The sequence below is a fragment of the Colias eurytheme genome, chromosome 16 (assembly GCF_061535395.1).
Source record: "Colias eurytheme isolate Ceu_HAF_F1 chromosome 16, ilColEury1 Martin Lab GWU primary, whole genome shotgun sequence".
Taxonomy (NCBI): domain Eukaryota; kingdom Metazoa; phylum Arthropoda; class Insecta; order Lepidoptera; family Pieridae; genus Colias; species Colias eurytheme.
The window spans coordinates 7,277,839-7,305,815 of NC_142995.1; the positions used below are offsets into that span (position 1 = coordinate 7,277,839).

At 33.3% G+C, this 27,977-nt stretch overlaps 5 protein-coding genes across 6 annotated transcripts; 2 read left to right on the forward strand and 3 right to left on the reverse strand.

Moving 5' to 3' along the window:
- Positions 1-57: 57 nt before the first annotated feature.
- On the reverse strand, positions 58-1,633 carry LOC149901897 (neuralized-like protein 2). The gene is made up of 2 exons (XM_090111118.1): positions 674-1,633; positions 58-532 (listed from the first exon to the last, which is right to left on the reverse strand). Exons 1-2 carry the CDS (start codon positions 1,377-1,379, stop codon positions 423-425), a joined length of 816 nt encoding a protein of 271 aa, XP_089967244.1. The 5' UTR covers positions 1,380-1,633; the 3' UTR covers positions 58-422.
- Positions 1,634-2,301: 668 nt separating this feature from the next.
- On the forward strand, positions 2,302-11,121 carry LOC149901898 (leukotriene A-4 hydrolase). 2 transcript variants are annotated; one of them, XM_090110788.1, is made up of 11 exons: positions 2,302-2,497; positions 3,380-3,435; positions 3,847-3,959; positions 4,228-4,370; positions 5,078-5,189; positions 5,853-6,073; positions 6,846-7,044; positions 7,915-8,136; positions 8,832-8,979; positions 9,597-9,768; positions 10,554-11,121. In XM_090110788.1, exons 1-11 carry the CDS (start codon positions 2,313-2,315, stop codon positions 10,999-11,001), a joined length of 2,019 nt encoding a protein of 672 aa, XP_089966914.1. In that variant the 5' UTR covers positions 2,302-2,312; the 3' UTR covers positions 11,002-11,121. The 2 variants fall into 2 exon arrangements, with proteins under 2 accessions (XP_089966914.1, XP_089966915.1); XM_090110789.1 differs by lacking the exon at positions 8,832-8,979 and adding an exon at positions 9,017-9,161.
- A 2,068-nt stretch (positions 11,122-13,189) lies between these two features.
- mRpL13 (mitochondrial ribosomal protein L13) lies at positions 13,190-14,293 on the forward strand. The gene is made up of 3 exons (XM_090111077.1): positions 13,190-13,320; positions 13,404-13,682; positions 13,969-14,293. The coding sequence occupies exons 1-3, from the start codon at positions 13,297-13,299 to the stop codon at positions 14,200-14,202; spliced, it is 537 nt and encodes a 178-aa protein (XP_089967203.1). The 5' UTR covers positions 13,190-13,296; the 3' UTR covers positions 14,203-14,293.
- A 776-nt stretch (positions 14,294-15,069) lies between these two features.
- LOC149901900 (uncharacterized) lies at positions 15,070-16,187 on the reverse strand. Its single transcript, XM_090111005.1, has 2 exons — positions 16,094-16,187; positions 15,070-15,954 (listed from the first exon to the last, which is right to left on the reverse strand). Exon 2 carries the CDS (start codon positions 15,947-15,949, stop codon positions 15,134-15,136), a length of 816 nt encoding a protein of 271 aa, XP_089967131.1. The 5' UTR covers positions 15,950-15,954; positions 16,094-16,187; the 3' UTR covers positions 15,070-15,133.
- A 769-nt stretch (positions 16,188-16,956) lies between these two features.
- Positions 16,957-27,763, reverse strand: Snx1 (sorting nexin 1). Its single transcript, XM_090110820.1, has 10 exons — positions 27,544-27,763; positions 26,960-27,058; positions 26,489-26,732; positions 24,845-25,030; positions 24,109-24,230; positions 23,076-23,282; positions 21,526-21,642; positions 21,042-21,161; positions 20,369-20,521; positions 16,957-19,452 (listed from the first exon to the last, which is right to left on the reverse strand). The coding sequence occupies exons 1-10, from the start codon at positions 27,631-27,633 to the stop codon at positions 19,402-19,404; spliced, it is 1,389 nt and encodes a 462-aa protein (XP_089966946.1). The 5' UTR covers positions 27,634-27,763; the 3' UTR covers positions 16,957-19,401.
- Between the last annotated feature and the right edge of the window lie 214 nt (positions 27,764-27,977).

A 27,977-nucleotide genomic window follows, 5' to 3' on the forward strand; every position in this document is an offset into this window, starting at 1 on the left:
AAAATACTTTTAAAAAATATAAGGTATGCTTAGGCAATCTACAGGCACATTACTATTCTATGACTTTATTGAAACACATTAGGGTTTTGTGGTAAAAGGAAACTGATCATTATAACTTAATTAAAAGTGCAAACTAACATTATTGTTTGATATGGGTTATTATGAGAGAAACTGATGCATTTTTACAGAACTATGAACAAGCTCTAATTCTTCTCGAAAATAGTATAGAAACAATAATTTTATTATAATTCTTCTATTATTTGAACTTCTAAACCACTTCCTATTTCATATTTTACAAAAAGAAACATTAAATTAATATAGGCTTTACATATCAAAGCCAGGAATGTTCTACCCACAACTTGCAAAGCAAATAATATATACCCCAAGAGCTGTATTGTCACTACCAATGAGAATGGCCACTTCTATGAGAGTAAAAAATCCTTTAAACACTGGGGAAGGGGCAATGACTTCACTGAACCATCCTTCACAAATTGTAGGATAGCATCTCGGCAAACATTTTGTAATGTTTTCACTGAAATATAAAAGAATATATAAATAAAAGAAGAAACAATAGAACACTCCATAACTATCCCTGATCTAAACCCCTTCATACTTAAAAATAAAAAAAATAAATTGTAACTAGGTACATAATGTTCAAAGATTTTTTTATTACCTCCATAGAGTTGTATAATTCGTACTTGTTTTGTTGTTCCATAAACATCGACAACAGCATGTAAGGGACCTCTAGTATAAGGTATTGCTTTTGTGCATGGACCTTGCTCTTCTCCATTTATAATGAAATGCATTTCCGCTAAATCAGGCTCGTCTTTACTCTTTTTAGGGCATGGAACAAACATAACACCTATACGACTTCCAGCATCCATAGGTAAGATGCCTTGTGGAGTACCATTTTTTGATACAGTCTGTGGTCTTAAAGTGGTCTTAGATACATAACCACGAGGAGTGTGTACATTGTGCGCATCCCCTAATACAGATACTCTGGGCTCGTTATCTCGTCGCCCACTAGTACCTTGATTAATAAGTTCTATAAGTACATTATTTTGTGATTTTGATATAGGGAATATCCACGACATACCCGTGTTAGCGAGGTCAGGAAGAGCGTATTGCGGCAAACCTTTCTCTCCTAATGCAGTACTCTGGGGGTCGAGTAACGTCAAACCTAAACGCATATGACCACTCCATCCGCGTTCTGTTTTTTCGATTTCCACTAAAAATATTTCACCTGGCAGTAACGGTTTCTCACTAAAAGTTAAACCATGCGCGAAACTTGCTTTTCGATAAGCAACTGTATTATCTTCAAATAAAATAATATTCGAGCCATGGTAGTGGTGAAACCGCGACAGCATTATAGATATCATAAGTTCATCGGTTGTTTGCGCTCGGTGAAACCTTCTCGCCTCCAGGGCGAGAAACACTCTATTTATGATAATTAAATTTACAATCGCGGGTATTACGATATAGTGACCACTTTTAAGCACTAATATATTTAAGTTATTGGTGGATAAAGTATTGTTATTTTTATTATTGTTACGATTCACACTTCGAAGTTCGCTATGAAAAAATAAAACAACGACAACTGACAAGACGATTGATATGACAATTGGTCAACAAATATGCGATATGTCAATAACACTTGACATACTTCAACAATGTTGCCGCTTAAACATGTATGATTTAAAACGATTTTTTTATGCTATCCTTTCCATGTATAATGTAGGAAGCGCTCCTTATCACTTACTCTGTGGTTCCATGTGTATGGGCGTATTCAGAAAAAAAAGCTTGAAACTTATAAGCGCTTATAAGCGCTTATCGGCGCTTATAAGCGCTGGTAACCCGCGCAGGAAAATATATGAACATGCGCTTATAAGCGCTGATCGGCGCCGACAAGTTCCAACAAGTTTCAACAAACTTGTCGGCGCCGATCAGCGCTTATAAGCGCATGTTCATATATTTTCCTGCGCGGGTTACCAGCGCTTATAAGCGCCGATAAGCGCTTATAAGCGCTTATAAGTTTCAAGCTTTCTTTCTGAATACGCCCTATGATACTTAATTCATAATCATTATTTGTTTTAGTATTTCAAGATTTTGTGAAAATTTATTGAAGAAAAATTTTGCTGTGATGTGAGAAGTCAGAACACAAGTCAGAACGTGTCAGAACCTAGTTCATGAAACTGGCAATTACTCTGTGCATGTCTATTGTTTTCTCAGAGCAATAAATTAGAAAAAAAATCAAAATGTCATTGCGACTGTCAAGTGTCAACTAGCGGAGCGGTCAGCGGAGCTTAAAAAAAATGTCTGTCATCGGCAAAGTGATCACGAGGCACTTTCGTTGGCCTGTTCGATATCAAGTCTTAACAAAAAATAGCAGATTAAATTATTCAATTAGTTCGAGATTGAAGAACATACGATATTGTCAACAACATTACAGAATTCCATTTGCACTGATAAAAACACAACAATTGTGTACCACTAGCAGGTGTCAATTTTTAATATTATTTACCTATGTTAGCCGTATAATTTGTTCTCGAAAATTATTTATCGGTTATTTTAACATAGCAATAAATGGAATATTTTTACACAATATATACCTAAACCGCTGACCGTAGAGCGGTAACCCTTTATAAAAAAGAAAACCTTTTTCATATAAGTTTCGAAACCGAAATAGGTGTATGTTGTACGCCTCCTATTATTACTTTATCCATGTTATACTGGTACTTAGGACTGATCTGCTCATTGTTCAATGGATAAGATGAAGCTTAATGTCAGGGGACTTCCTCTAGAAAATTAATGATTTCACCTGAAACTTATAATTTATACCAACAAGAATCACTTGTAATGTGTAACATTTTACATAACTTTTATCTTTAATTTAGATTTCAAATACATTTATATTAGTTGTAACTTCTTTAATTATCTCTTTTTAGGACTCAAAAAATATGCATCTTTGAAGTGTGATTCTTCATTGAGAAGTGACAATGTATTAAAGATGAACCATTAATATAAATTAAAAAAAAAAAAAAAATATTTTCAATGATTGATTCTCTATAGATACAAAATTTCTATATTTAACATTGCTATCAAATGTTTGATTAATGAATATCATTATAGAAACGAAAGCTAGATGCAGTTTTCTCTTTACAGTTCTAGTAAAGTTAAAAAGTTATAGTCTTTATTATTACGAGTTTAAGAATTGTATTTGTTTGTAGTGTACTTATTACCTTCTGAGTTAGATCTTGCTGTGACTATATATACCGATTCCTTTGAATCATAGCCTTGGTACAGATTGCACGGGCACAATGTTAGGGAATGGTTATAAGTTGTTGTGTACAGTTTTCTTCATAAATGTTTTCATTTTTAGGGAAATAGAAGTTATGGCTTTGAGTCCACTTGATCCTTCATCATATTCAAGGCCTGGTATGTTTTAGAAATTATTTTTTTTACCTAAATCCTAGTAATTTAATATTCCCTTGAAAAATTTTCTTACCATTCTCATATAACTAAATAATAAAAATAAATACTAAACTTTTCAATAATTTATGAAAGAAATGATTAGATAATTTTCTATTTCATCCACAAATATTACAGAGAAAAACTTTGATTTTATATTTTTGTGTTACCTAGCAATAAACTAAAATATTAAGTACTGAATTGATTTTAATAATCAATTTTATGTAGAACTATATTATATCAATGTTTTCTGTATTAAATTGTTTCATGTATAAATTTATACTGTATCAGATTTATATCAATAAGCAGAATAAGAGTCTCAAAAAAAATTATGAGCTTAAAAAGATTTTCTTATAAATCTTATCTATTTTTTTCCAGAATTGGCCATAATAAAGCATGTGGATTTAAAATTGAATGTGGATTTTGAAAATAAACAATTGAGTGGGATAGCAGATTTGACTATTAATGCTTTAGAAAATATAAATGAATTGGTGAGTATGTTCATTATAAGAATCTCATTTTTTTCCAGATGTACATGTTTGCGATAAGCATTTAATTATCACGATACCCACCAAATATGGATGAATATGCATACATAAATATGTTCGTAAAGTAATTTATTGGAATTTATTTTTTCAAATTGCTTCGGCATATTTTTATCAATTTACTTAAACAAGTGGGATCTCTAATCATAAGATTTTTATCTAACAACCATCTTGATCTTGTCATTTGTCACATGATAAAAACTGTTTATTTCAGATATTAGATTCAAGTAATATAACTATTGAATCAATTGAAACGGAGGACGGAAAGTCATTGGAATATAGACTAGATGACCCTGTTCCCAATTATGGATCAAAGCTTACTATACCACTTGCAGAACCAGCTACAGTTGATCAGAAGTAGGTTTTATTTTGTGGTTCTGAAAGCATTATTTAATGCTCATTTGTATCTTTACAAAATAATAAAAAAAATTGTTGATTAAGAAATAGGGTTGTCCAAATATTATTCTTATGTATGAAGTAACAATTTATAAAAATATTAAGAACAACAACTCAGATAAAACTACATTAAATTTTATAACAGGCAAATTGAGACGAATTGTCAACCCTTAATGGTGAATTTCATATTCAAATTATTAACAACTTAAATTGCGTCTTCTTGAAGGCAGTTCTGTACAGAGTTAAACAAAACAAAACAAGAACAAAAAACACATGAAATAAAACAAATACCATCTGCAACAACAATGGCTATGTCCTACAATGGTTATATTTATAAACCAATCATGGGATCTCAAAGTGATAATCATATAAGTGCCGACTCAACTATGTTTCTTAAGGTCATGCAAACAAGTCTTAATAGCATGAATGTGGACGGTCGTGTGTAAGACGCAGTTAAAAATACCTTCCTTTATAGTTTGATTACAGTTAGATTGAAAATAGTTAACGTTTAGTGTAATTACAGGATGTTGTGTAGTTTATAATTGGATGTAGTTCAAACGACTTAGGAAAGTTTTCTTTGTGAGTTGAGCATACAATGTATGTAACTGTTTGAGAACTACCTAGTTAATAAAGAAACATTTTTTTTAAATATGAGGGTATATTCGCAGAATAAAGATAAGGATCAAGTATAAAACATCACCGACAGCAACTGCTTTACAATGGTTGGACGCGAAGCAGACGTCAGGCAAAAAATATCCATATATGTTCAGTCAATGTCAGGTATGTATTAAATATCTTTGAAAATAATGTTTAAAGTTATTACGAAATTATTTATGTTTTTTTTTTTTTTTAATAACTCATTGACTTATTTACGTACGCTAAAGACAAATTTTTAGTTGATAGCTTATTTGTTTTAATAAATTATTGACTTATTTGTGTACATGTAAAGGTTTACTACATGGTTAATGACTTATTTATTTTAATAAATCATTGATTTATTTATGTTCTCGTAATAACTCCGGCCCCGGAACCACAGACACAATAGAAAATCTATTGTGTCGTGGACCGATCGGGCCGTTCGGGGCTCAATGGGTTAAAGGTGAACTTAATTACATAGTTTTTAATAACTTTTTCGGTATCCTTAATAATAAAATTACGGGCATATTTTCGCAATTCGACGACATGCACCTATTTTGGGTGTCCAGTATCCCTACTCCACTATATTTATTCCTATTGAGAATTTATCTTAATATATATAAATCTTGTGTCACAATGTTTGTCCACAATGGACTCCTAAACCACTTAACCGATTATAATAAAATTCGCACACCATGTGCAGTTCGATCCAACTTGAGAGATAGGATAGTTTAAACATGTAGGTACCACGGGCGAAGCAGGGGCGGACCGCTAGTTTTTTTATATATAGAAATAATTGTTTTTCAGCCAATCCACGCCCGCTCAATCCTACCCTGTCAAGATTCACCAGCAGTTAAATTCACATATAACGCAGAAGTAACAGCCCCAGAACCGTTCACAGTTCTCATGAGCGCTATCAGGGGAGATAGTAACAGTACTACATTTAAGTTTAGACAGCCTGTGCCTATACCTTCGTATTTGTTGGCCATTGCTGTTGGTGTTTTGGAGTCGAGGAAGCTTGGACCGAGGTGAGTTCTTGTTTAATTCTATATGTTTGTAGAAGAGTTGATATTTTTTGACGTGACAACGTCTTATAATTCGATAAAGCCGGCTGCACGCACGAAAAAACATGTCTCATGCGGCGTTACCTCGCTCTGAGGCGTTCCATAGGCTTGAAGTGCAAGCGAGAGCGCGGAACGAGTGACATAGAAACACAAACAGACGTTGTCACGTTCAACTATCGTAAGTAAACCGTCTATACAGACAACCAATTTTATAGGTAAATAATAGGATGTGTCTAAAAAAAATAAAGAATTGCGAAAAATATTGTTATAAATGTTATAAGTAATATAGAAATTTACTTTTACTTTTGCTTTCCATCAAGTACTTGTTTAAGTTTTAGATGTAAAAATTAAAATAGGAATGTAAGAAGTTCGATTATTTTAAAGATGTTAATCTTTAAAATAATCGAATTTAAAGATGTTAATCTTTAAAATTCATATCTGGAAAAATCGCTCATTTAAAGTGATTAAAATACGAAGCACGTAAACTTTATATACATAAATAAGATTCTATAGTCGAGTCAATTTAATAGGCAACCTTTGACGTCTATATCGTAATCGTAATTGAAAAAAGTTAAGCAAATGTGCAGTTCTAACAAAACGAAATAACATATTATTCTATGTCGTCGTTACTAGGTTACGTTGTTGAATTTTGTTGAACTGTCAAAAGTTGCCTATTAAAATGGCTCTACTATAGTTAATTAAAGCAAGTATAGTTTATATACCCTTATGATTTCAGGTCGCACGTCTGGTCTGAAAAAGAGGAGATCGATAGGAGTGCATGGGAGTTTGCAAACACTGAAAAGTATTTGCAAGCGGCTGAAAAGCTCTGTGGGCCTTATCAATGGTCGCAGTATGATTTGCTTGTGTTACCCCCCTCCTTCCCCTATGGGGGTATGGAGAACCCTTGTCTAACGTTTGTTACGCCTACGTTATTGGTAATTATATCTTTTATCATCCCTTACCCTAATATGAACAAATTGCCAATGAATAATACTTCTTAATCCGTCAGTCCTCGGATCACAGACACAATAGAAAATCTATTGTGTCTCGGCCCGATCGGGCCGCTCGGTGGTCAATGGGTTAATGGATAAAACGCAGAAAATTTTTATGAACCAGTTTTAGTAATATACAAGGAGGAATTTCGTTATGCATATTTTATTTAAAAAAATCCACTCTATATATTAATTAATAATTGCACAGGTATACATTTGTTGTTGCAAATCATGCTATATCTGAAAAGCCATTAAAATCGTATTTCGAATTATTCACAGTTATAAATCTGTATTGGATATGGCTCGAAACAAGATTAAATTTTTCTTTATTATTCATAAAAACCTCTAAATATTGTTTAACATTTTCAATAATAATTATGAGCATGTTAAGCTACTTATGTCTCTGTGAACATTACTGATTTCACATTGAAATATTATTTTATTGTAATTATGAAAACCTAGAAGCGAGATTGAGGATACATAAATGTTTATAAGACACTTGTTGTGTGTTGTTTATTATGTCCATGAGCTTATCTCATAAGTAATTGATTATATGCAAAAACTGATAAATAAATAACTTGCCAGTTTCTAGTCACATATATTACAATTTACAAATACATAACTACATAAATTATAAGAGCATGTGTGCCGAGCACATATGTCAAAATTGAAACTGGCAAGATTCAAAGATACGTCAAATATATAAATCGTCGCCTTACTATCGTTACGGTTTTGCCATGCCGCGACCATGAAATTTTACTTTCAACGCGCCTAAAGAAGTTTTACTTCAATAATTGATATATGTTTATTCAGGCTGGAGACAGAAGCCAAGCGGACGTAATAGTGCACGAAATAATGCACAGTTGGACGGGCAACCTCGTAACAAACAGGAACTTTGAGCATTTCTGGCTCAATGAAGGATTCACAGTGTTTTTAGAGAGGAAAGTCGGAGCGTCTTTGATAGATGATAAGGAGGAAGCGAAACGTAGTAGGGACTTCAGTAGTTTACTTGGCTTGCAGGAACTTGATGAAACTGTGAGTATATTTGAAATTTAAGTCGATATTATCTAAGTATACTTCATTTATCTTATTACACGCTAGCAGTGTTCGCTTCTGTTGGTCTTAGCGAGATGATATATGGCTATATATTATCATCTATAGGCTTATAAGCCTTCCTCGATGAATGGGCTATCTAACACTGAAATAATTTTTCAAATCGGACCCCGGGGACCCGGAGTTCCCGAGATTAGCGCGTTCAAACAAACAAACAAACTCTTTAGCTTTATAATATTAGTATATAATATAAATAATATATGTAGCATGATCAAATATTGGTAGATGTTCCACTGTGTTTTTACATAGTGTTAGAGATAACTTTTGATTAAATATTTTTGTGGATGAATAGATGTCACTATTTCCTATTAGAACATGTTTAGATGTCGAATAGTATAAAATACCTTCATTTGATTCATGGCGAATTCCTACGAATCGTGCCTAGTGGCTCAGACGCTGTTTATATGATGTTTGATCCAACTCACTTTGTAAACAGTCCGTGACTTGCTGTGATCTGTTATCAACTGACTACATCAATTAGGCAGTTGTGTAGAATCACAGTATGTACATTCTTTTTAAATTCAAACTAATATTCAACCTAGCCCCCTGTTCATTCCTAAATATAGGGATATCTTTTTTAACTCACATAAAATTGACTTAAAAATCTGCGTTTGCAGATAAACAAAAATCTCGGTGCGAGCAATCCCCTCACGCAATTAGTTCCCGATTTAAACCAAACGCACCCAGATGACGCGTTCTCAAGAGTGCCCTACGAGAAAGGGTCTCTATTCCTTCGCTATCTCGAAGATTTAGTTGGAGGTCCAGGTAAGGGGGAGTTTACATTATATATTTTTGTTTGTAGGTTCACCAATTGGGTGTAGATAATGCGTTGACGCGTTTGGTCATCAATTTGACGAATGTACACCCGGATGATGCGTTCTCGACTGTTCCATACGAAAAGGGGTCGTTATTTTTGCGATATTTGGAAGATCTCTTTGGTGGACCTGGTAAGATTCAGAGGTGTGGCTCATTCACACAGACAGATGTTTCTTATTCTTTCGTATCTCTTTTTTTTTCAGAAGTTTAGAACTATCAGAATTATAAAATAACATGTCCAAGTTATATTTAGTAAATTCCTGTGCTATTTAAAAAGAGTTGGTTAATTTATTCTTCTAATATTAATTAGAAAATTAAACTATTATAATATCTATATATATAAAAGAAAGTCGTGTTAGTTACTCCACTTATAACTCAAGAACGGGTGAACCGATTTAGCTGAAAATTGGCAGGGAGGTAGTTTAGAGCCAGGAGAAGGACATAGGATACCAAATATGTACCACGGGCAAAGCCGGGGTGGACCACTAGTAATACATATATAAATTAGAAGATTAAACCATTAAACTATGATAATGCTTGCTAAAATCATGTTCTTTACTTTTCAGAAGTATTCGATGATTTCCTGAGGTCATACTTGAACAAATTCCAACGGCAGTCCATAGACACTGAGCAATTCAAGGCGCATCTATTTGAATATTTCAAAGACAATGAAGCTTTGAAGAAAGTGGACTGGGAGACTTGGCTTCATAAGTCCGGAATGCCGCCTGTTATACCGGCGTAAGTAAATATGTGATTAAAAAAAGTTTATCACCATATAGATGATTAATTGTATCAATTTTGTTCATTTTCTGTATTGTTTATTATTATTTCAAATCGTATTGTCTTGGTTTTAATTTTATTGTTTATGTAAATTTAATGTTTATTGTAAGATATTTATTGCACGCCTCATAAGCGAAGCGTTGAGGTGGGTACTACTGTCACTTCGCGCAAAACATCTGATTTTTCAAACTTAAAATGTCTTTATGTATCATACATTGCACTTGTAAGATAATACATACACACACATATTAAGAAAAAACACTATTTTTAACGTTTATGATATTTTTGATGTCATTTTTGTTATTTAAACTAGTTAAAAAACAGTTTAAAAAAGTTCTGTCTTGGACGTCCGTGTGTCTGTATGTGCGGATCCTTTTTCTTGTTAACACGATAGCGACCGAAATACTTTACTAGTCGAGTCTTTTTTTTTCTCTTACGCTTGAGTATGCTCAGGAATAGAACCCTTTCATTTTTCAGGGTCTGATTCGATGTGGTTTAATTGTTATTAAATAAACAAAAAATAATAATTAATAAATATTTATTAAAAAAAAATTATGAGGCGTGCGCTTTTGGATTTTCCAAATTATTTTCTCTTTTTTTTCTTTCAAATATAATATTCTGTGTTTTAAATCACTTAAATTTCTAAGCCTATGCCACTTCTATGTGTTTTACTTTAAAATGGTAGTGTTCGTCTTTCTATCAACATTTCCCTTTTTTCACATACAACATTTTATTTCTCTTAGGTACGACACATCTATGACTAAAGCGGTGACGGACCTGCGGGCGAAAATAAGCAACGCTAAAACCACTTTCGACTACAATGACATCATGACATTTACACCGCAACAAATTATCAACTTCCTTCAAGATCTCATTGATGGAGATGCTCTACCAGTTGACAGACTACAAAAAATGGGAGATACATATAAAATAGCATCAAGCAAGAACACAGAAATCACATATCGTTGGCTAAGATTATGTATCAAGAGCCGTGATGAATCCAAAATAAATGAAATATTACAATTTGTGAATAGCCAAGGTCGTATGAAGTATGTGAGGCCGATATACAGAGATCTCTATGCCTGGGAATCCATGAGACAAAGGGCTATTGATAATTTCCTAGAGAATGAACAGTATATGATGCATGTATCAGCATATACTCTAAGAAAAGACTTGCATCTCAATGAATAAGAGATTTTTTTTTTGCATTTCAGTTTATTTTATTTATTGTAAATAATTGCGATTTTTAAAAATTCATTTGATTATATTGGAAATGTCTTTATTTACATAATAAATGATTTATAATTATTATACTGTGTATGTATTTTATTTTTTCCTTTATTTTAGACTAGCGACCCGCCCCGGCTTCGCACGGGTGCAATGCTGATACTGAATACACTACAGAAAAACTGTGAACGTTGTATACAAAAACATAGCGGCCCGCTCCGGCTTCGCACGGGTATAAAATAGATAGCCGGGCGGCCGGCCGGTACCGCCGCAAACGCTACGTCCCGCAATTTTTAAATCTGTAATATCTTTGAAAATATTCATTTAAATCATACGGTGTAAAGGGCCACATAGATCTATATTAAATGCACAATGTATTCAAGGTATTTAATTGGTTAGGGATTAATGCTGTATTGGTTAAAATCGCATCGAAAATTAGCCATTATTTGTCGTAAAAAGTAAATGACAAAAAAAAGTTATTGTGGGTTATCCATAAGAGATAGACATATACCATCGCGGACTTTTCTGTAGACCTTTTCAATGTGTATAATACTTAGTACATTATTTTGATAAAACTCGTAGGGTTCAGCCTGCGTTTGCAATGTAAGCGGAAAAAATGTAATTTTTTACGACATCACATTAGAAACCTCAAAAATATCAGTACTTCTCCACTATTTTATGGATGTTTTTATACATATAAACCACAGAATAAACCTTCCTTTTGAATCACTCTATCTATTAAAAAAAACCGCATCAAAATCCGTTGCGTAGTTTCAAAGATTTAAGCGTACAAAGTAGGGACAGGGAAAGCGACTTTGTTTTATACTATGTAGTGATATAATAACTAATAATAACTACAACTTTTCTGGAGATCTGAGAAATAAATGTGAAGTTACTGCTCAAGCAAACTATCAAAGAAATCAGAGTTTATTCGAAATTCTTATTGCCTAATCTCGTTGAATACGATCCAAAAGTTAATGAATAAGAAAAAGTTATTAATTTTATATAATTTACTCTTCGAATTTACTAGCTGCTGAGTCTATTCGTTTTGCCCCAATACGGGTAGGTGGGGTAGATATTATTGTAAGCTTTGATTAAAATTATTATCTAATAAACCAAAATTTATTAAAATCAATTCAGTCGTCCGTCGTAGACCGGGAGATACTGACACAAAATTTCGAGTCATTTGTAACAGGATGGCGGTTCTACAGGGTTCTTAGTACGCAATGTGAAAAAGAAAAATGATGGTGTGAACGCTAGTACTGGCGGCTTAGTCGCGTGGGCGTTAGTCGAACTCGTCGGAAAATAGCGAAAGTCAAACGATTTGTAACAGTATGGCACTTATTTTTCCTGTAAGTTTGAGGATCAACGAATATAAATACAAAATTTCAAAGATCTAGGTGTTGGAAATCTTCACTTATATAAATTAATAATAAATTTATTTTTCAAGTATGACAGCACTTTTTCCCCCTACTAGAAGTATGGCAAATATAATAATGGTCACATTTTATCAAATACTCTCCAAAAAGCCAAATGCAATACTGGTACAAAAAGATAGGCGAAATAAAAAAAATTTGCAGATTTTCGGCGGTATGGCGACCATTTGGAATCGTCCGAAAAGTATGGCATGGCGATTTTCGTAAATGGCTGCACGACGATGGTTACCTGTGCAAAAGTTAGCTTGGTACAAATGGTTGAATAATTGTTTTTTTTAAATCAACACATTCGCATCGGTATGGCGGGCTGTAAGTCATACCGGAAAAGTATGGCATGACACTACCGCCTACTTCTTTTTTATGGGCTATCGGTAAATTCTAAAATTTTTGTGTTACAAATCGTTTGACTTTCGCTATTTTTCCGACGAGTTCGACTAACGCCCACGCGACTAACCCACCGGTACCAGCGTTCACACCATCATTTTTCTTTTTGTCATTGCGTACTAAGACCCCTGTAGAACCGCCATCCTGTTACAAATGACTCGAAATTTTGTGTCAGTATCTCCCGGTCTATCGTGTGTGGTGATGATAAATTATTGATACATAAAAAAATATACCAATCGCCCGGAATCTGAAGAATTAAATTTTGCATTTATTTCCTGTCATAAGTCAAAACGACATTGACATATTGACTGATTGATAACACCGACTGTCAAAATAACCTAAAAGTACAACACTGAGGTACAACATCTAAAACATAATAGAAACTTATTTATTATTTTCTCAATTGAATTACAAATTAAACAAATACAAAGCTAACATCATGTCAGCGGCGAAGCGTGTGCAGGTATCACTTAAAATATAATATCGTTTGATTAAAACCTCTTAATATTATTGAAGTTTTTTTAACCTCTATATTTGTTATTTTAGCAATGGGCTACCTTTGCGCGAACCTGGCATATTTTTGACTGCAAATGGCAAGACCCATACCAGTCAGCAAACGTTATCAAAAAGTATTTAATGGGTTTGCATAAACCAATTTATCATCCAATGAATGACTGTGGAGATGTCGTCGTTTGCATAAACAGCAGAGAAATAGCTTTACGAGGTGATGAATGGCGAAAGCGCGCGTATTTCCACCACACAGGATATCCTGGAGGAGCTTCTTGGACTTTAGCCTGGGAAGTTCACAACAAGGATCCTACCATGGTTAGTGATTAAACTGGTATGATGTATTGCAATTATAAGGTGAACAATTTTTATACTACCCAATCTAGACAAAAGACAGGTCAGTATTTACCCAAATACAGACCTATGTATGTGGTTATGAAAGACAGAATAATTTATTCACTGAGTTTATTTAGAATAGTAGGTATTAAAAAGTAAATAAAACATAATTAATTATTGTGTGTTCAGAAAAAAATACTGTTTTTTACCTAAAAAAAAAATTACTTCCTTAAAATACTAATATGTATAAATAATTGTATTTTTACAGATTATAAAGAAAGCAGTATACAGATCAATGAAAGGTAATCTACAGAGGCGACACACAATGCAGAGATTGTTCATATATCCAGGTGAAGAGGTTCCTGATGATGTGATGCAAAATGTAACCAATCAAATAAGACAACTACGTTTAGTTCCCACAAGACTAGATCATATACCTGAGGAAGATGTTCAGAAATTCCCCAAAGTCATGGAATATCCTAGCGATTATGTGCTTAAATAAGTTTTTGTTTATATCAGTTATTTTTAGGTCAGATAGATGTTATTGTAGTAAATAAATTGTATTGAAATATAATGTTCGTATTTTATTTCTATATTGATTTTGCTATAACACTTAAATTGAATTGGGTGGTGACTTTCATGTACATATGCCATGAGAATATTAAATGAACAATAATCACTAAAATGTAAAAAGTTGATAGAAATATTGATCTAGCTTAATTAAATAAATTACTATTGACTATTTTAGATAATTACGACGATTTGTGAGAACCCTCGCCTCGACGTTCGCCTAACGAGATAAAAGGCATCGCACTAGACTTTTTTTTAAGCTTTTTTTCATAATGAAGTATTAAAAAGTAGGGAAATAAATAATCCTCAACAATGATACTGTTGTTTACTAACTAATTGAAGGTTTATCGTATAATATTCTACTTAGATCTTATTTTTTACCTATCACTGGACACTGAGTAATTGATATTTTAATATCAAAATCCGTCAAATAATCGTATACAGAAATTATAAATAATTTTGGTAGTAGCGTGCTAGATCCGCTATAATTAAAAAGACACACTATGTATTATTGTTTATGCAGGACATATTTTTATTTAGGTAGGTAGCCGATATCCGGTTGCAGATTGTGGGGTTAGTACTGTCAGACGCTAGATCAGACGCAGACCCCTTGAAACAAAATCTATAAGATAAGTTTACAGGGTTTTAAAACGTTATCTAAATCCATTATATTAGGTAGGTATATGATAATGATAAGTCAGAATGTGATTCGTAGTTATTAAGGTTTATAGAGTTTAACACATGAGATTAGTAGACTAATCGACAATAAAAGACAAAAGGAATTTGATATTTACATTTTTATGTATGTATACGTATATAATTTATAATGATTCAAAAGTATGAAAATTTACTGCATAGGTAAGTTAACGTAAAAGTGGGTCAGGATACAATCTTAGTGGATAATAAGAAAATTTGTCGTTATCTTCATTCACAGGCCCTTCTTCATGAACATCACCGAAATTTACGCGAAGAGAATCCAATTCAGAAGGTGCTAATGGTGCAGCAACAAAGTTGTCGCTTCCATCCATTTCCGAATTGTCGACAAATTTCACAGCACGAAATTCATCATCTGAAGGCGAATTTACGTTAACGTCCAAAATGGGAATAGATGCCACTTGAATAGCTTCATTCTGCTCTTCGTTTACTGGGTGTTTGACCACTTCTCCATCAGCATTGCTTTCTGCAAATGCGTCACTATTAGGAAGATTGTCCACCACTTGCACAGAGTCTACTTGAGGAATTTCACCATCACTCTTGATCTCTGAAGGGCTTTCCACCACCATCACTTTTTCCGCATCATTCGAATCAATTGCTAAATTAGCAACTTGAATGGGCTCATAATGAAAATCATCTTCATTACGAGGAATATCAGCAACCTGGACTATTTCTGGGTTGATATGGAGAACACGGGAAGCATCTTCGATTAATTCTTTTAAATCGTCCAAACCTGGCTGTAGAGGTTTGATATCTATAAATTTAACAAGGATAGCTTCAGGAACATAAGAGTCATCTGGGTTTTCAGCTACAGCCACATCTCTGAAAATTTCTAGTGGGATTGAATCTCTTCTAAATTTTTGGGGCACGTAATTTGATGCCACTTGCACTTCATCGACCGCTGGCCTCGGGATTGCCGAGACGGCGGCGAAAATACAAGCAAGGCTAAGGAAGACTTTCATCATATTATCTGCAACGAAAAAAAAAATCATTAACTTTTTAACTAGCTAAAAAATAATGTAAAAATTGTTTACTCACAAACTGCGTTATAAATATTGCAATAACAAAAACGATAAAATATTATCTATAAATAAATAACTGGGCCTTACCTGATAGTTATGATATTGTTCACTAAATGTGATAACGTTGGCGTTCAATATATAGGCAATCAAAGAGACAAAGTTATCGATAGCAAGGGCTTGATAAGTACCTTTTATCAGATATGTGTGATTTGTCCACGTATGCCCTGATTAATAATTAATTAGTCATAAAATTGCTTATTCCATAATGATCAAAATTTAATAATCCTTTTTTGTTTTCATTCAACTTATTGGAAAGGAATCTTATAATACTACGAACCGCTATCTCTATCAATTTAATTACATGTATTAGTATTTATCTAATACATTGCAGTTGTCTTTTCAGTGTACTGATTTCGAAATCATGGCAGATAGTAGGTTAATCTTATCTAGATGAGTCCACGTAAGATTTAATCGAAATTCGACCAATAAAGATGTACATACAAACAACTTTTTTAACTATGAATCATATTAAGCAATTATCATTTTCTTATTCTGGTTCGTTTCATTATTCATATTCATACCATTTTATTATACTAGTTACTCATTGTAATCGTTGCAAATATTTCTTAAAAAAACTCTACACAACGTATTATATTACGACCGTAACAGGAAGGTGTCAGGCAAGATAAATTATTTATATTGAAAGTATGGGCCTATGCCCACTAATTCGTTCCGCCACCGATCAGCACAGTCAGTGTCAACAATTGTAAAATAAGCCGACACACATGGCTTCGATACGTCCTTGATACGCTTCTAAAGGCATTGTAGAGCATATACTGTTGTTTTCCGATCTTGACACGTTCCTATTACGGTCACAGTACGTAACGTTGTAGTGGGTAGTACTTAAATATTTAAAAAAGATAAGAGGCAGTATGAAATAAAACGCATAATAATGTTTAAGTAAATAATATAATTGGAATAAAGTACAATATTTATAATTCGAAACAAACAATATTTATACTTTTCTTTATAACTCTTCTCCATACACCAAATTACCGCTAAATATATTTGGCAATATAAAAATAATTATACATATAAGACTCGACATTTAATGAGACTAACTAATTTCTTGTCAAATGGTCACTCGACCATTATTTGCCCGGTTTAGACAGATTTAGTAATAAAGTGTTTAGTGCTTATCACTAATACTACGTCCCTAATGTGAGTGATAAGTGCTTAGTATTAGTGAGTAGTGCAATTGAATAGAAAGCGAAATTTACTAAGCGAGTCGAACCTGATTGCGAAGTTGTTGCTTATTGTATTGGTGTAAACAGTTTAACAATTTAAGTTGACAAGTTGTACTGGCAAGTAAAAATCAAATGGCTGGTCACTTGTAGCTTCCACTTTTTCTTACGTGTAAACGGTTACTTCTCACTTGTGAATATTGGGGCATAGTGGTGTGACAAGCACTAAGCACTTAGTATTAAACGTTTAACCGGACATAAAATTGGGTAGACATGAACAAGCAGTTCCATTCTCTATCGACACAAATAACCTTAACTATATTGGAATACGATTTCTAGTAAAATATGCATTTAAAATAACAAATATAAAAATATAGACAAATGTGACATTGACCAGAAATAAGGTTTACGACTTTACTGTCTAAATTTTTATAATGAATTTACTTTGGAAGATTATTCAATACCTAATTTCTGATCAAGTTTACTCTTATGATATAAAAGCAAAACAATATTATGCAAGAATTCATATAATCATCATAACAAAGAGCCTATAATATGAAGATGAATATTTAAGACTTTCTTCTCGCAATTCTTTGATCGCTTATACATTACCAGCTTTAAAAAATACAAAAACTTTTATACACAACATAGATTCAAACGAAATTCTAAATGCATAATGTCTGTGACATTTGAATCTTGAACTACTTATTTTGTTTTTTTTTTACAAATTACTTTAATTACTAAAAAAATAACAGTTTTTTTAATAAATCAAAATTGGAACTCCACAGACTATCTAAAGAACGTCTTAATCTCGATTTAGAATCAATACATAGATAAAATATTATAGACAAACATTAATTTATTATAGATAACCTCGTTTTGTCTTTTCCTAATTTGGCCAAGCACAAAAATATAGTATTGCAATTGCGTAAAATAATGAAATCAAAACAAAATTTAAAAAATAATACTAAATTCAGACTCGTTATAAGGAATAAATAAATCCGTTACCGACACAGCCTAATACATAAAAACTTTTTTGCATTTCTTTTTTTTATAAATGACGTATGTGTTTTAAAATTACTTGCCAGCAATGTTCTTAAAAAAAACATAATTATATAGCCCTTTAAATAATACTATCTATGAAAATTTGGTTTCAAACACTTACCAAAGAAATGAATTTCATACCATCAGTTTTATTTTTACATCACCCTAATAATTTCAAATAGACCTCACATTACATACATACAACATGAATAGAGATCAACTTACTCTTATTTATTAACATTAGAGGACATAGCTGACTTATGTATAATGAAAACTAATTTAACATTTATACAAATATAGTTTTAACTTTACATTTAAAGTTATGAGCGAAGATTTATTCTTTATACAATTCCTGATATCTAAAAAATACAACGACAGAACCGTATTGGAATGTTTTTTTTTGTAATTTTAAATATGAATGTACAATCAATGAGTTTTTAGCCTACACGATTTAATCAACTATATTATTTTAGCAGACTTTTAATTGGTGATCCACAATGACTTCATGACCTTAAGAAAAATCTTTTAAAAAGGACACAAACATATTTGAAAATCAAGTTATTTCGAACAAATATTCTGTACAATTAAAATTCTAATGATTTATTTAAATACAGTCTGTCGTTGTATGTTGGGCGAATCTCTCGTGACGTAACAAATAACAATGTTTTGTTTAAAAATGTAATTATCTTTTTCTTTGAAAAATAAATACAAACTATTATCTTGATGGTGAATCATATTCTAGATAAAGACTTGAAAAATAATAAAATATAGATAGAGACGCAGGGGCCATATGACGACATGATATGACTATTTTGTTTAAGTATGTTTTAAATTTTGAAAAATACATGTGTTTTGTTACGGATGTATTTATATGATACATCCTATTATTTACAATAACACTTAGATATAAATCTTTTCTATTTCTATTTTCAAAGAAATAATTCCAAATAAACAAAACGAAATCCAATTTTTTGACAGTTTCTACAAAGACATAGTTCTTATTAAGCCAACACATGGCCCTAGGAGAGAATTCGTCACATAAAAAAAATAAATAAATAAAAAGTGCAAATGTTAAGACATGTGAGCGCAGTGAGCGCCGCACCGCACTCATTTGATGGCGCGAGCCTCTGGCAGGAACGCGTCCCAGTAGCGGATCGACTGCAATTGTAATAAAAAATATATTACGATCATTGAGATATACATATGGAGACGACACCGCCTACATCACTTATGTTCCGCTCAACATACGCCATATGGCGTAACTGCACGCTCAATTTTTAATTGTTTTAAAGTGAAACGCATCAAATATGCCTTCGTTTGTGTATATTGCACAAATAATACGGAAAAGTGCAAAGGAATAACTTTTATCGGTAAGCACCTAACTAGATAATAATTTTTAAAACTTAGTTAGAGCAAAAAAATGGCGCACAGATTTTGTTCGTGGTGTCTCCTCCATATGTAGTAATATTATCTCAATGATTACGATATTATATTTACGGCTTGAGAAAGATTGGAAACATTGTATTTGTGATTGTAATAAGGTTTTATTATGTGCAACTGTTAAAATAACACAATAACAAATATTTATTTGAACCTCAATTAAAGTACCCAATATTTTACCAACAACATTTTATACTTTTAATTTTTTTTCACTACAATTTAAAGCATGTTTGTAAGTCAATCTAAACATAATCTATATTGATTATGATTTAAAATAGTATTGTTGATAATTAATTGTGTAATTTTAATACTAACAAGTTTTTAAGGTAACAAGATACTGACAATTATATGGATACTAGCTTTCCGCCCGCGGCTTCGCCCGCGTTTTCAAAGAAAAACCTGTTCCCGTAGGATTTCCGGGATAAAACCTATCCTATGTCCTTTCTCGGGTATCAAAATATCTCTAAGTATACCAAATTTCATGCAAATTGGTTCAGTAGTTAAGGCGTGATTGAGTAACAGACAAACAGACAGAGTTACTTTCGCATTTATAATATTAGTATGGATTGCAATTATCTGAAATAAATCAAATAAATAAATAAATAATCTATATTAAAGTTCCACAATTTAATACCTGAGCCTGATGCTTCATGTGTTCTTCAAGATAGCGAAGTATCGTGGCTCTGAGCTCGGAAATCCTGATTTCCTCCCATCTTTCCAATTCCTTCTTGATAACGCGCGAAATTTGATCGAACTCTTGTTGCCCACGCTCTACTTTCGATTCCCACTGAAATAGAGTTCATATTTTATTTATTTCTGACTAAAGGGATGTTAAAATTATAGCCATTTAAGCGAGCGGGAGAAAGAATTTTTTCGATTTTTCATCGATATTTTTAAGCAGGTTACCTCTCTTCGAAGATAAAATTGATAGACGTCAAATGTTGCCTATTAAATTGGCTCGACAATAGTCTAAACAATCTTTTATATAATTATTAGCAGCCTGACCGATAAAAAAAGTAAGGGAAAGTATTGTGTAATAACTACTTATATTCTATTTACGTTCGGAAATATATGCTTAGAAATTAGAAAGAAAAAAATTGGTTGTTTGTAAAGTAGGTTTACGATCGAGATGTTTACGTGATAACGTCTTATTGGTGGCAGCGCTCGAGATGAGACGGGAGATCGGTCCGTCTCTCTCTCGTTATACCTGCGATCGCGCTCGTGAGGTTTTGGTGTGACACAAGTTTCTGAACATGTCACCTGACTAAAACGATTTTAAAAACGTTATCACGTTAAAAAAGTAATACCTCAATAATTTCGTTAGCAGCTTGTTCTATTTTTTCCGGCCGATTGGCGATTTCAGCCTTAGCCTTGTTCTCTCTCCGCTTCGTGAGCTGCATCTGTGCGTGTTGCCAGTTTTGGAACACCTATAAAATAAATGTTTAATATTAAAATTATGAAGAAATAAACTTCTTAACAAGTACTTAATAAGATATATTCAAAATAGCTATATTTTAATGTCTGTGATAAAAAAAGCGTTTGCCGAGCACACGTATCAGAAGTGAAACTTATTTGGCAAGATTCAAAGATACTAAACTACTCGTCGCCTTACTACATGACGTGACGGTATTGTCGTGTCGCAACCTTGAAATTTCACTCTCAACGAGCCAAAAGAAGTTTCACTTCAAAAATAAAGTTTTGAATTGAAATAAATCTGTGACTTAAAATTTTAACAAAAATATAAGCAGTAAACAAAACTATTATGAAAATTAATTCAAAAACTGTATTTACCTTAACTCGTTCATGGAAAACATCTTTGATAGCACCAATGAGACCGAGGTAGTCCTTGATGTGTTCTGTTAGCACGTAGAAGTCCGTGTTTGACTGTTCGATCCTTAGATGTTCTATCTGTGGAGGAAATAATAAGTTATTTTACATATTTTATTTTCTAATTTATAATACTTTGTAATTTATATTCATACATATCGAGCATGAATACAAATTACAAATTTTTCAAAAATAAACAAACATACTTAATTGACGGCCACATATTTTTTATACAAATATTTACTGTGAGTCGGCAACCGTGCAGCACTTACGAGGGAGACCAGTGTACTGTCACAGAATACATAATATGTAGTAGCTAAACGCTACAGAACGGACACTCTCCGCCTCCCGCCAAAATTAAACTTACCTCACCCCGCACGATCAGTCTATTAGATGGCCCGCATTTTTTCGTAAGGATGATACACAACGAAGATTGACAACATTAATCAAATTCACTTAAAGTAATTTTATTATTTTGGATTTGTGAATATCGTTTTTCGTAGAAAATGGTTAGATATTGTGCTGTTTACGGATGTATTTCATCAGAAAAACGCGAATTTCTTTACACTAGTCACAATTAATATGCGTTAACACACACATTTGCATTCTCTACAGTGTGACTGTCAAAACGATAATTTTGTATGGAGTGTCCGGGGCGTGGTACTGTGCAAGGTGTGTAAATGCAGTGCACCGTTTATAGTGCAGTACCCGCGCTCACGCGCAGTATCCGCAGTACAGTTAATTTCAAACTTAACTTAATAGCGGTTCGGAAGTTAAGTGCATGTGCGAGTGTGGGTGCGCATAGTGCCCTTTACGTATCTCTCATATCTAAAATTGCGTATCGGATCGTACGATGTTCCGAGCGGCCAATAAGTTTAAATCGTACATTTTGTACCTATCATGATTTTAATTGTTTATTTGTTTTCTTTGTTTTTTTTTGTTTATATCATTGATTTTAATTGTATTGTGTTTATTGTGTCTGGTGGAGTCAAATAAATGTTTCTTTCTTCCTTTCTACAATACACTCGCTCACGCACAGTACCCACACTCACGCAGTACCCGCGCTCACGCAGTACCCGCGCTCACGCAGTACCCGCACACACACACAGTAACCACAATCACACGCAGTGCCCGCATACACACACAGTAACCACACTCACGTGCAGTACCCGCACTCACACGCAGTACACACACTCACACGCAGTACCCGCGCTCACGCTGTACTCACACTCACGCAGTACCCGCGCTCACGCAGTACCCGCACACACACGCAGTAACCACACTCACGTACAGTGTTTTTTGAAGTGAAAACTTCTTTATCGGGGTTGGAAAAAAATTTAGTGTAACATTTTTTCGTTACGCGCCATCTTTTTCTTATCCCTAACACGCGTGATTCGACGTATTTCTGTAAAGTTGCATATAGTAAATTATTTTTTGAAAAATAAGGTCATAAAGAAGTTTCACTTCTTACGTGTGTACACTAGTACACGCACACATTTTTTTTTGTTTGTCACCTTCTCGTGCAGGTCGGACAGGTGCGAGAGCGCGCGCGAGAGCGGCGCGTGCGGGTCGGCGGCGGCGGCGGCGGCGATGCAGCGCGCGCCCTCGTGCGAGCGCGCCGCCAGCTCGCGCCGCTCCGTGGCCAGCGCCTCGCACGCGCCGCACAGCCGCCGCAACCCGCTCTCGAGGGATTCCACGCGGGCCACGCGCTCCTCGAACCACTGGAAACAGTTTATACATAACTAGCTGTTGCCCGCAGCTTCGCCTGCGTGGAAAAGATAAGTAAACATGATACAAATTTTCATCCCCTATTTTATCCTCTTGGGGGTAGAATTGGTCAAAATCCTTTCTTAGGGGACGCCTCCGTCCTAACACTGGATGCCAACTGGATGTCTGCCAACACTGGATGCAAAAACTGCATGCCAAATTTCAGCCCGATCCGTCCAGTGGTTTGGGCTGTGCGTTGATAGATCACTATATCAGTCACCTTTGAGTTTTATATATGTATATAGATTTACTAAAAGGTATTCATCTTCATCATCATCAGCCCATATACGTTCCCACTGCTGGGACACGGGTCTCCTATGAGGGTACAGGCCATAATCCACCACGCTGGCCAAGTGCGTGTTGGCGGATGACACATGTCGTCGAACTTTTTTTAATTCTTCGACATGTCGGTTTCCTCACGATGTTTTCCTTCATCGTTCGAGCAGTGGTGATGTTACAAAATGCGCAGATAAATTGAAAAATCAATTTATTTCCTACGCGCTCACCTGGTCTCGAACCCCGGACTTATCGATTCGAAGTTCGAGGTCTAAAAGGTATTATGGTGTAACTATATTTTCGAATCATGTATTGTCAGTCAAGACCTGCACAAGTCATATAAAATTTACGTTACTAATAGTTTAATGGATTGGGCATAACGATTTAAGATTAAATTCCGCACAACAAATTGATCGGAAGTTTGTTTTACACAAAAACATTTTTTTGCGTATTTTCAATATTCCTAGCAATATTACTATTTACAATAGCTGGAAAAGTACTTACAGGGTCGGATTCATCCATTCTGTATGTAATTTTATTAACAGTTTCGCCTACTTTGTTGAACAGTCGCAACATACCAGCTCCACTGAGTGCCGATGTGCTTGTTGCTTTGGGTAAGTCAGATTCTAGGAAAAAAAAAATTATTATAGTTAATCAGGATATTATAGAAATTAATGTTTTTTCTATTACGATATGAGATTGTTATTGATGTACAATTAAATAATAATAATATAAGACAAAAAATAAAAAATTGTCATTGATTTACAAACTGTAAAACAGCTCTATCAGCGAATCTAGTAAATTGCATTATGAGCTGTGAAAGTCAAGGTCAATAAGAATGTTTTTCATTACAGTTTTTATTACCGTTAATATATCATGCAATATGGACACTGCATGATGTTGATGTATGGCCAATGCCCTTGATAACTAAAAGTGATTAAAAACATTCAACATTGCCCTGATAATTTAGTTAGAATATATCGTTATGAACATATAACATCCACACGAAAAATATTATAGCAAATCTCTGTCTGTTTGTTACTCTTTCCTAACTAAACTACAGCACAAAAATAATAATTGAAGACTCAGGGACAAATATTGACAGAGTCCTCCTGAATTTATTTTAATCAATTCCTCTACATTGTAATACAAATTGACAGGTCTTTAAAAAATTTATAATTTTTTTCATATAAATTAATTATTAAAAAGAACACATAATTCGTAGAAAAAAAGAACTTACCAGACTCCAAGAACTCCCTAAAATCGGGATCTATACACAGCACGGGGTGTTGGGCAACCCTATTTAGGAACCTCTCGAGGGCCGCTCGCCGCCGCTCTACGAACTGTGACTGTAGCGAGTTGGACCCAGTTGTTCCATTTGCACTTTCCGTCGATGGTGTCGACGTCATTTTTAGCTTTGTTGTGCCTGTGTTAGAATAGAAGTAATAGTGTATACTAGCCGGTTAAGAGAATTTAATTTATAAATAATAGGGGACATTGTGTTATAATTTTGTAACATATCCTAACAAATGTAATATTTATAATTTTTTATTTTAAAATTTTTAAAGAATAGAAAAATTCGATTCGAACCCGCGGCGATCGAATTTTTCCTATTCTTTACACATTGAACTGGATTTTTTCCCAGATTATTTTCTTATTTTCTGCTTAGATATAATTAAAGCTGAATTTTTTTGTCATTAGTGATTAATGTTTCTAATTTGTTGTATCACAAAAATAGAAGCTCATTGCTATAATCCTTAAAGATTACCTCATAATCACATTTTTAGCAGGCATTAATCATTCACCTTGGCTTTAAGCTTGTTAAAAGGTAAGCCTATTAGGTTATTTTGATGGAGTTTAGAGCAATGTTTAAGTTAATGTATAACAAATACAATGACTGGAGGTTAATGCTCAAAAATTTCTAGAGTTAAGAATTTTTTTTCACTATTAAACAGGAAACTCCGTTGGCTCGCAATCGAGTTTTGTGGACGATTGGAAAACGAAAATTTGGCGTAAATTCTGTCGACATTACATGAACGAGCTTAGTCATTCAACAATATGCTGAGTGTTATATTCGCTCTATTCAAAAGGCATATATTACAACCCGCTAGCTAGTTGAATGTTGAGTGATGCGCTAGTCATTCAACCAGATGACGGCGACATATATAAATGAAACAAATTAAAATATAATAATTATGGAAAACTGACATGTTAATTTTGTATAATGAAAAAATATTCTACAGTAAAAAGTAAAGTTGTAATTCTTGTTTCGAATCACCACTTTAATCTTATCTTTACAACATAAAATTAAAGAAAGGTGTTATAAAATTGTAATTTGAGGATATTATCTCTGATTCCAACTTGAATCATTAAGTAGTACATAACTAGTTTGCAAGAAATTGCAACAACTCTACACCTTTCTCAAAATAAGCTAAAGTTATTGTGGAAATTATTATAAAGAGATGTTTTTTATTTAAATAAATGGACAATCTACCTTCATTATCTTAATGGTTTTTCAAATAATTGTTAGTATAAACTAACTGGCAATGTAAGGTGTAATATTTCATATACATAATATATGAATCATGTTATTGTCAATTTTTTAACAGTTCTTTATATTAACTATGTACATTGGATTCAACTCTTGCCTAACTGTTATGTCATAAATTAATACTATTATACAGGATTTTATCCACTAAGTATCAATTGCATTTAAATATATACTTCCTTAATTGAATTTAAATCAACCATTAGCTGCTCAATGGAGCATTGAATTAGAGGAAAATACCACTCTGCAGATAAAGTTTCAATCTTTTTTCCTGTTTTAAGAAGGAATTGGCAGAAATAAATGGTAATTTTACAAAAAACTATTTTTTTAACTTACCTACAATACTTTTTTCTGGTGCAGGAGGTATGATTCTACCTGACCGTAGATATTTTTCTGTTAGTTTCTCGTGTAAGCCAAGGAAGTCGCTGAAACGGCGGAGAACGGCAAATTCGTGCTTGCTAAATATTGGCATGTTAGTTTTTGTGAGGACCCTGTATGCAACATATGAGCTCATGCCTTCACCAATTTTTTGAGGCTCCGTTACCGTTACTATTATGTTGTTTGCACGCTCTGTGACTATCTAGAACAAAGAAAGTTCACTTTTAAATATAAAAGGAACTTCACACTTAATTATTTTGTATGTGGCATAAAATGGTCTAATGAAAAAAACTTCCAAAAGATTTTTATTTAGTAGGTGTTTTCTATTTTTACTGTACATATGATTACATATGCAATAGGCTAAGCAATGTGTGTTTCTGTTAGTGTTATAATTATTGATGAATTCAATTTTAATTCATACTATATTACCTCTTCCATTATAGGACTCCCAATACTTGATACATCTCCAATGGAAGCTTTTTCTAAGCTTTCCCTTACTCCATTTACCTCTGGATCTAAACTAACTTCCTGCAATTTGATTAATAGTAAATAATTTTTATCTAATCCATTAAAAGTGTATGTATAGATTCTATTGAATATTCACAATCAAAGATAGTCTAATACAAACTGTTTTTATTGTCATAAATATTATGATAATAAAGATAATTTATTCATAGTATCATTTAAATAAAAAAAATGAATAAAACATGAGGTAAGTACTGTAAATAGAACAATAGTAAGCCTATGTTAAAGAAGAAAAATTAGTGATCATTATCAATTAGCAATAATCATCATACAGCCACGTAAAGTATTTTTCTATAAATACAAAGTGCGCATCGAACATTAATTTAATTATCATACAAGTTCATTAGTGTGATAAACGATTTTAAAACACGTTACTCAGGGCGTCAATAGATAATAGGATAGAAATGTTGAATAAAGGGGCGTCAACGTCCCCTGATGAACGCCGGGCGGACGCAAGAAATGGTTCAAAACAGATTCCTATAAGATACCTGGACCGCTGAAGCAAAAAGGTCTTCGTCATCTCTGTTCTCGTTGTTGATATCGACGTTGCTAAACGGTGTCTCCGATCCGTCCGACATGATTAATGGTTTTAAATAATCACAATACTTAAATCGGTGACACTTAATGCGACTACAATTCTGAAATTACAGAGATAACTGCACAAACGAAAACTACAAATTGTATTAAAAATGACGTTCCGATTTACGAATCAAATGGACGCGTTGACATTTATACGGTGGTACCAGATAAAAAAAATATGGAATAGTCATAAGATATAAAATATTACAAGACATACGATATTAGGAATAATAATTGATCTGATTACGCATTAAGGATTGGAATATAATAAAAATATAAAGTTTGTTATGTATATGCTCTTATTAATAATTTCACAAAAGCGGTGTGTGGAATTTGTACAGTT

Excerpts from the sequence above, each read along its gene's own strand:
- LOC149901897 (XM_090111118.1), bottom strand. The coding sequence starts at position 1,379 with ATGATATCTATAATGCTGTCGCGGTTTCACCACTACCATGGCTCGAAT. Across the intron at positions 533-673 it reads AATTATACAACTCTATGGAG|TGAAAACATTACAAAATGTT; the intron begins GTAATAAAAAAA and ends TTTATATTTCAG.
- LOC149901898 (XM_090110788.1), top strand. The coding sequence starts at position 2,313 with ATGTCTGTCATCGGCAAAGTGATCACGAGGCACTTTCGTTGGCCTGTT. Across the intron at positions 8,137-8,831 it reads TGCAGGAACTTGATGAAACT|ATAAACAAAAATCTCGGTGC; the intron begins GTGAGTATATTT and ends CTGCGTTTGCAG. Across the intron at positions 9,769-10,553 it reads ATGCCGCCTGTTATACCGGC|GTACGACACATCTATGACTA; the intron begins GTAAGTAAATAT and ends TATTTCTCTTAG.
- mRpL13 (XM_090111077.1), top strand. The coding sequence starts at position 13,297 with ATGTCAGCGGCGAAGCGTGTGCAG. Across the intron at positions 13,321-13,403 it reads CAGCGGCGAAGCGTGTGCAG|CAATGGGCTACCTTTGCGCG; the intron begins GTATCACTTAAA and ends TTGTTATTTTAG. Across the intron at positions 13,683-13,968 it reads ACAACAAGGATCCTACCATG|ATTATAAAGAAAGCAGTATA; the intron begins GTTAGTGATTAA and ends GTATTTTTACAG.
- LOC149901900 (XM_090111005.1), bottom strand. The coding sequence starts at position 15,949 with ATGATGAAAGTCTTCCTTAGCCTTGCTTGTATTTTCGCCGCCGTCTCG.
- Snx1 (XM_090110820.1), bottom strand. The coding sequence starts at position 27,633 with ATGTCGGACGGATCGGAGACACCGTTTAGCAACGTCGATATCAACAAC. Across the intron at positions 27,059-27,543 it reads TTTTTGCTTCAGCGGTCCAG|GAAGTTAGTTTAGATCCAGA; the intron begins GTATCTTATAGG and ends ATCAAATTGCAG. Across the intron at positions 24,231-24,844 it reads TAGGGAGTTCTTGGAGTCTG|AATCTGACTTACCCAAAGCA; the intron begins GTAAGTTCTTTT and ends TTTTTTTCCTAG.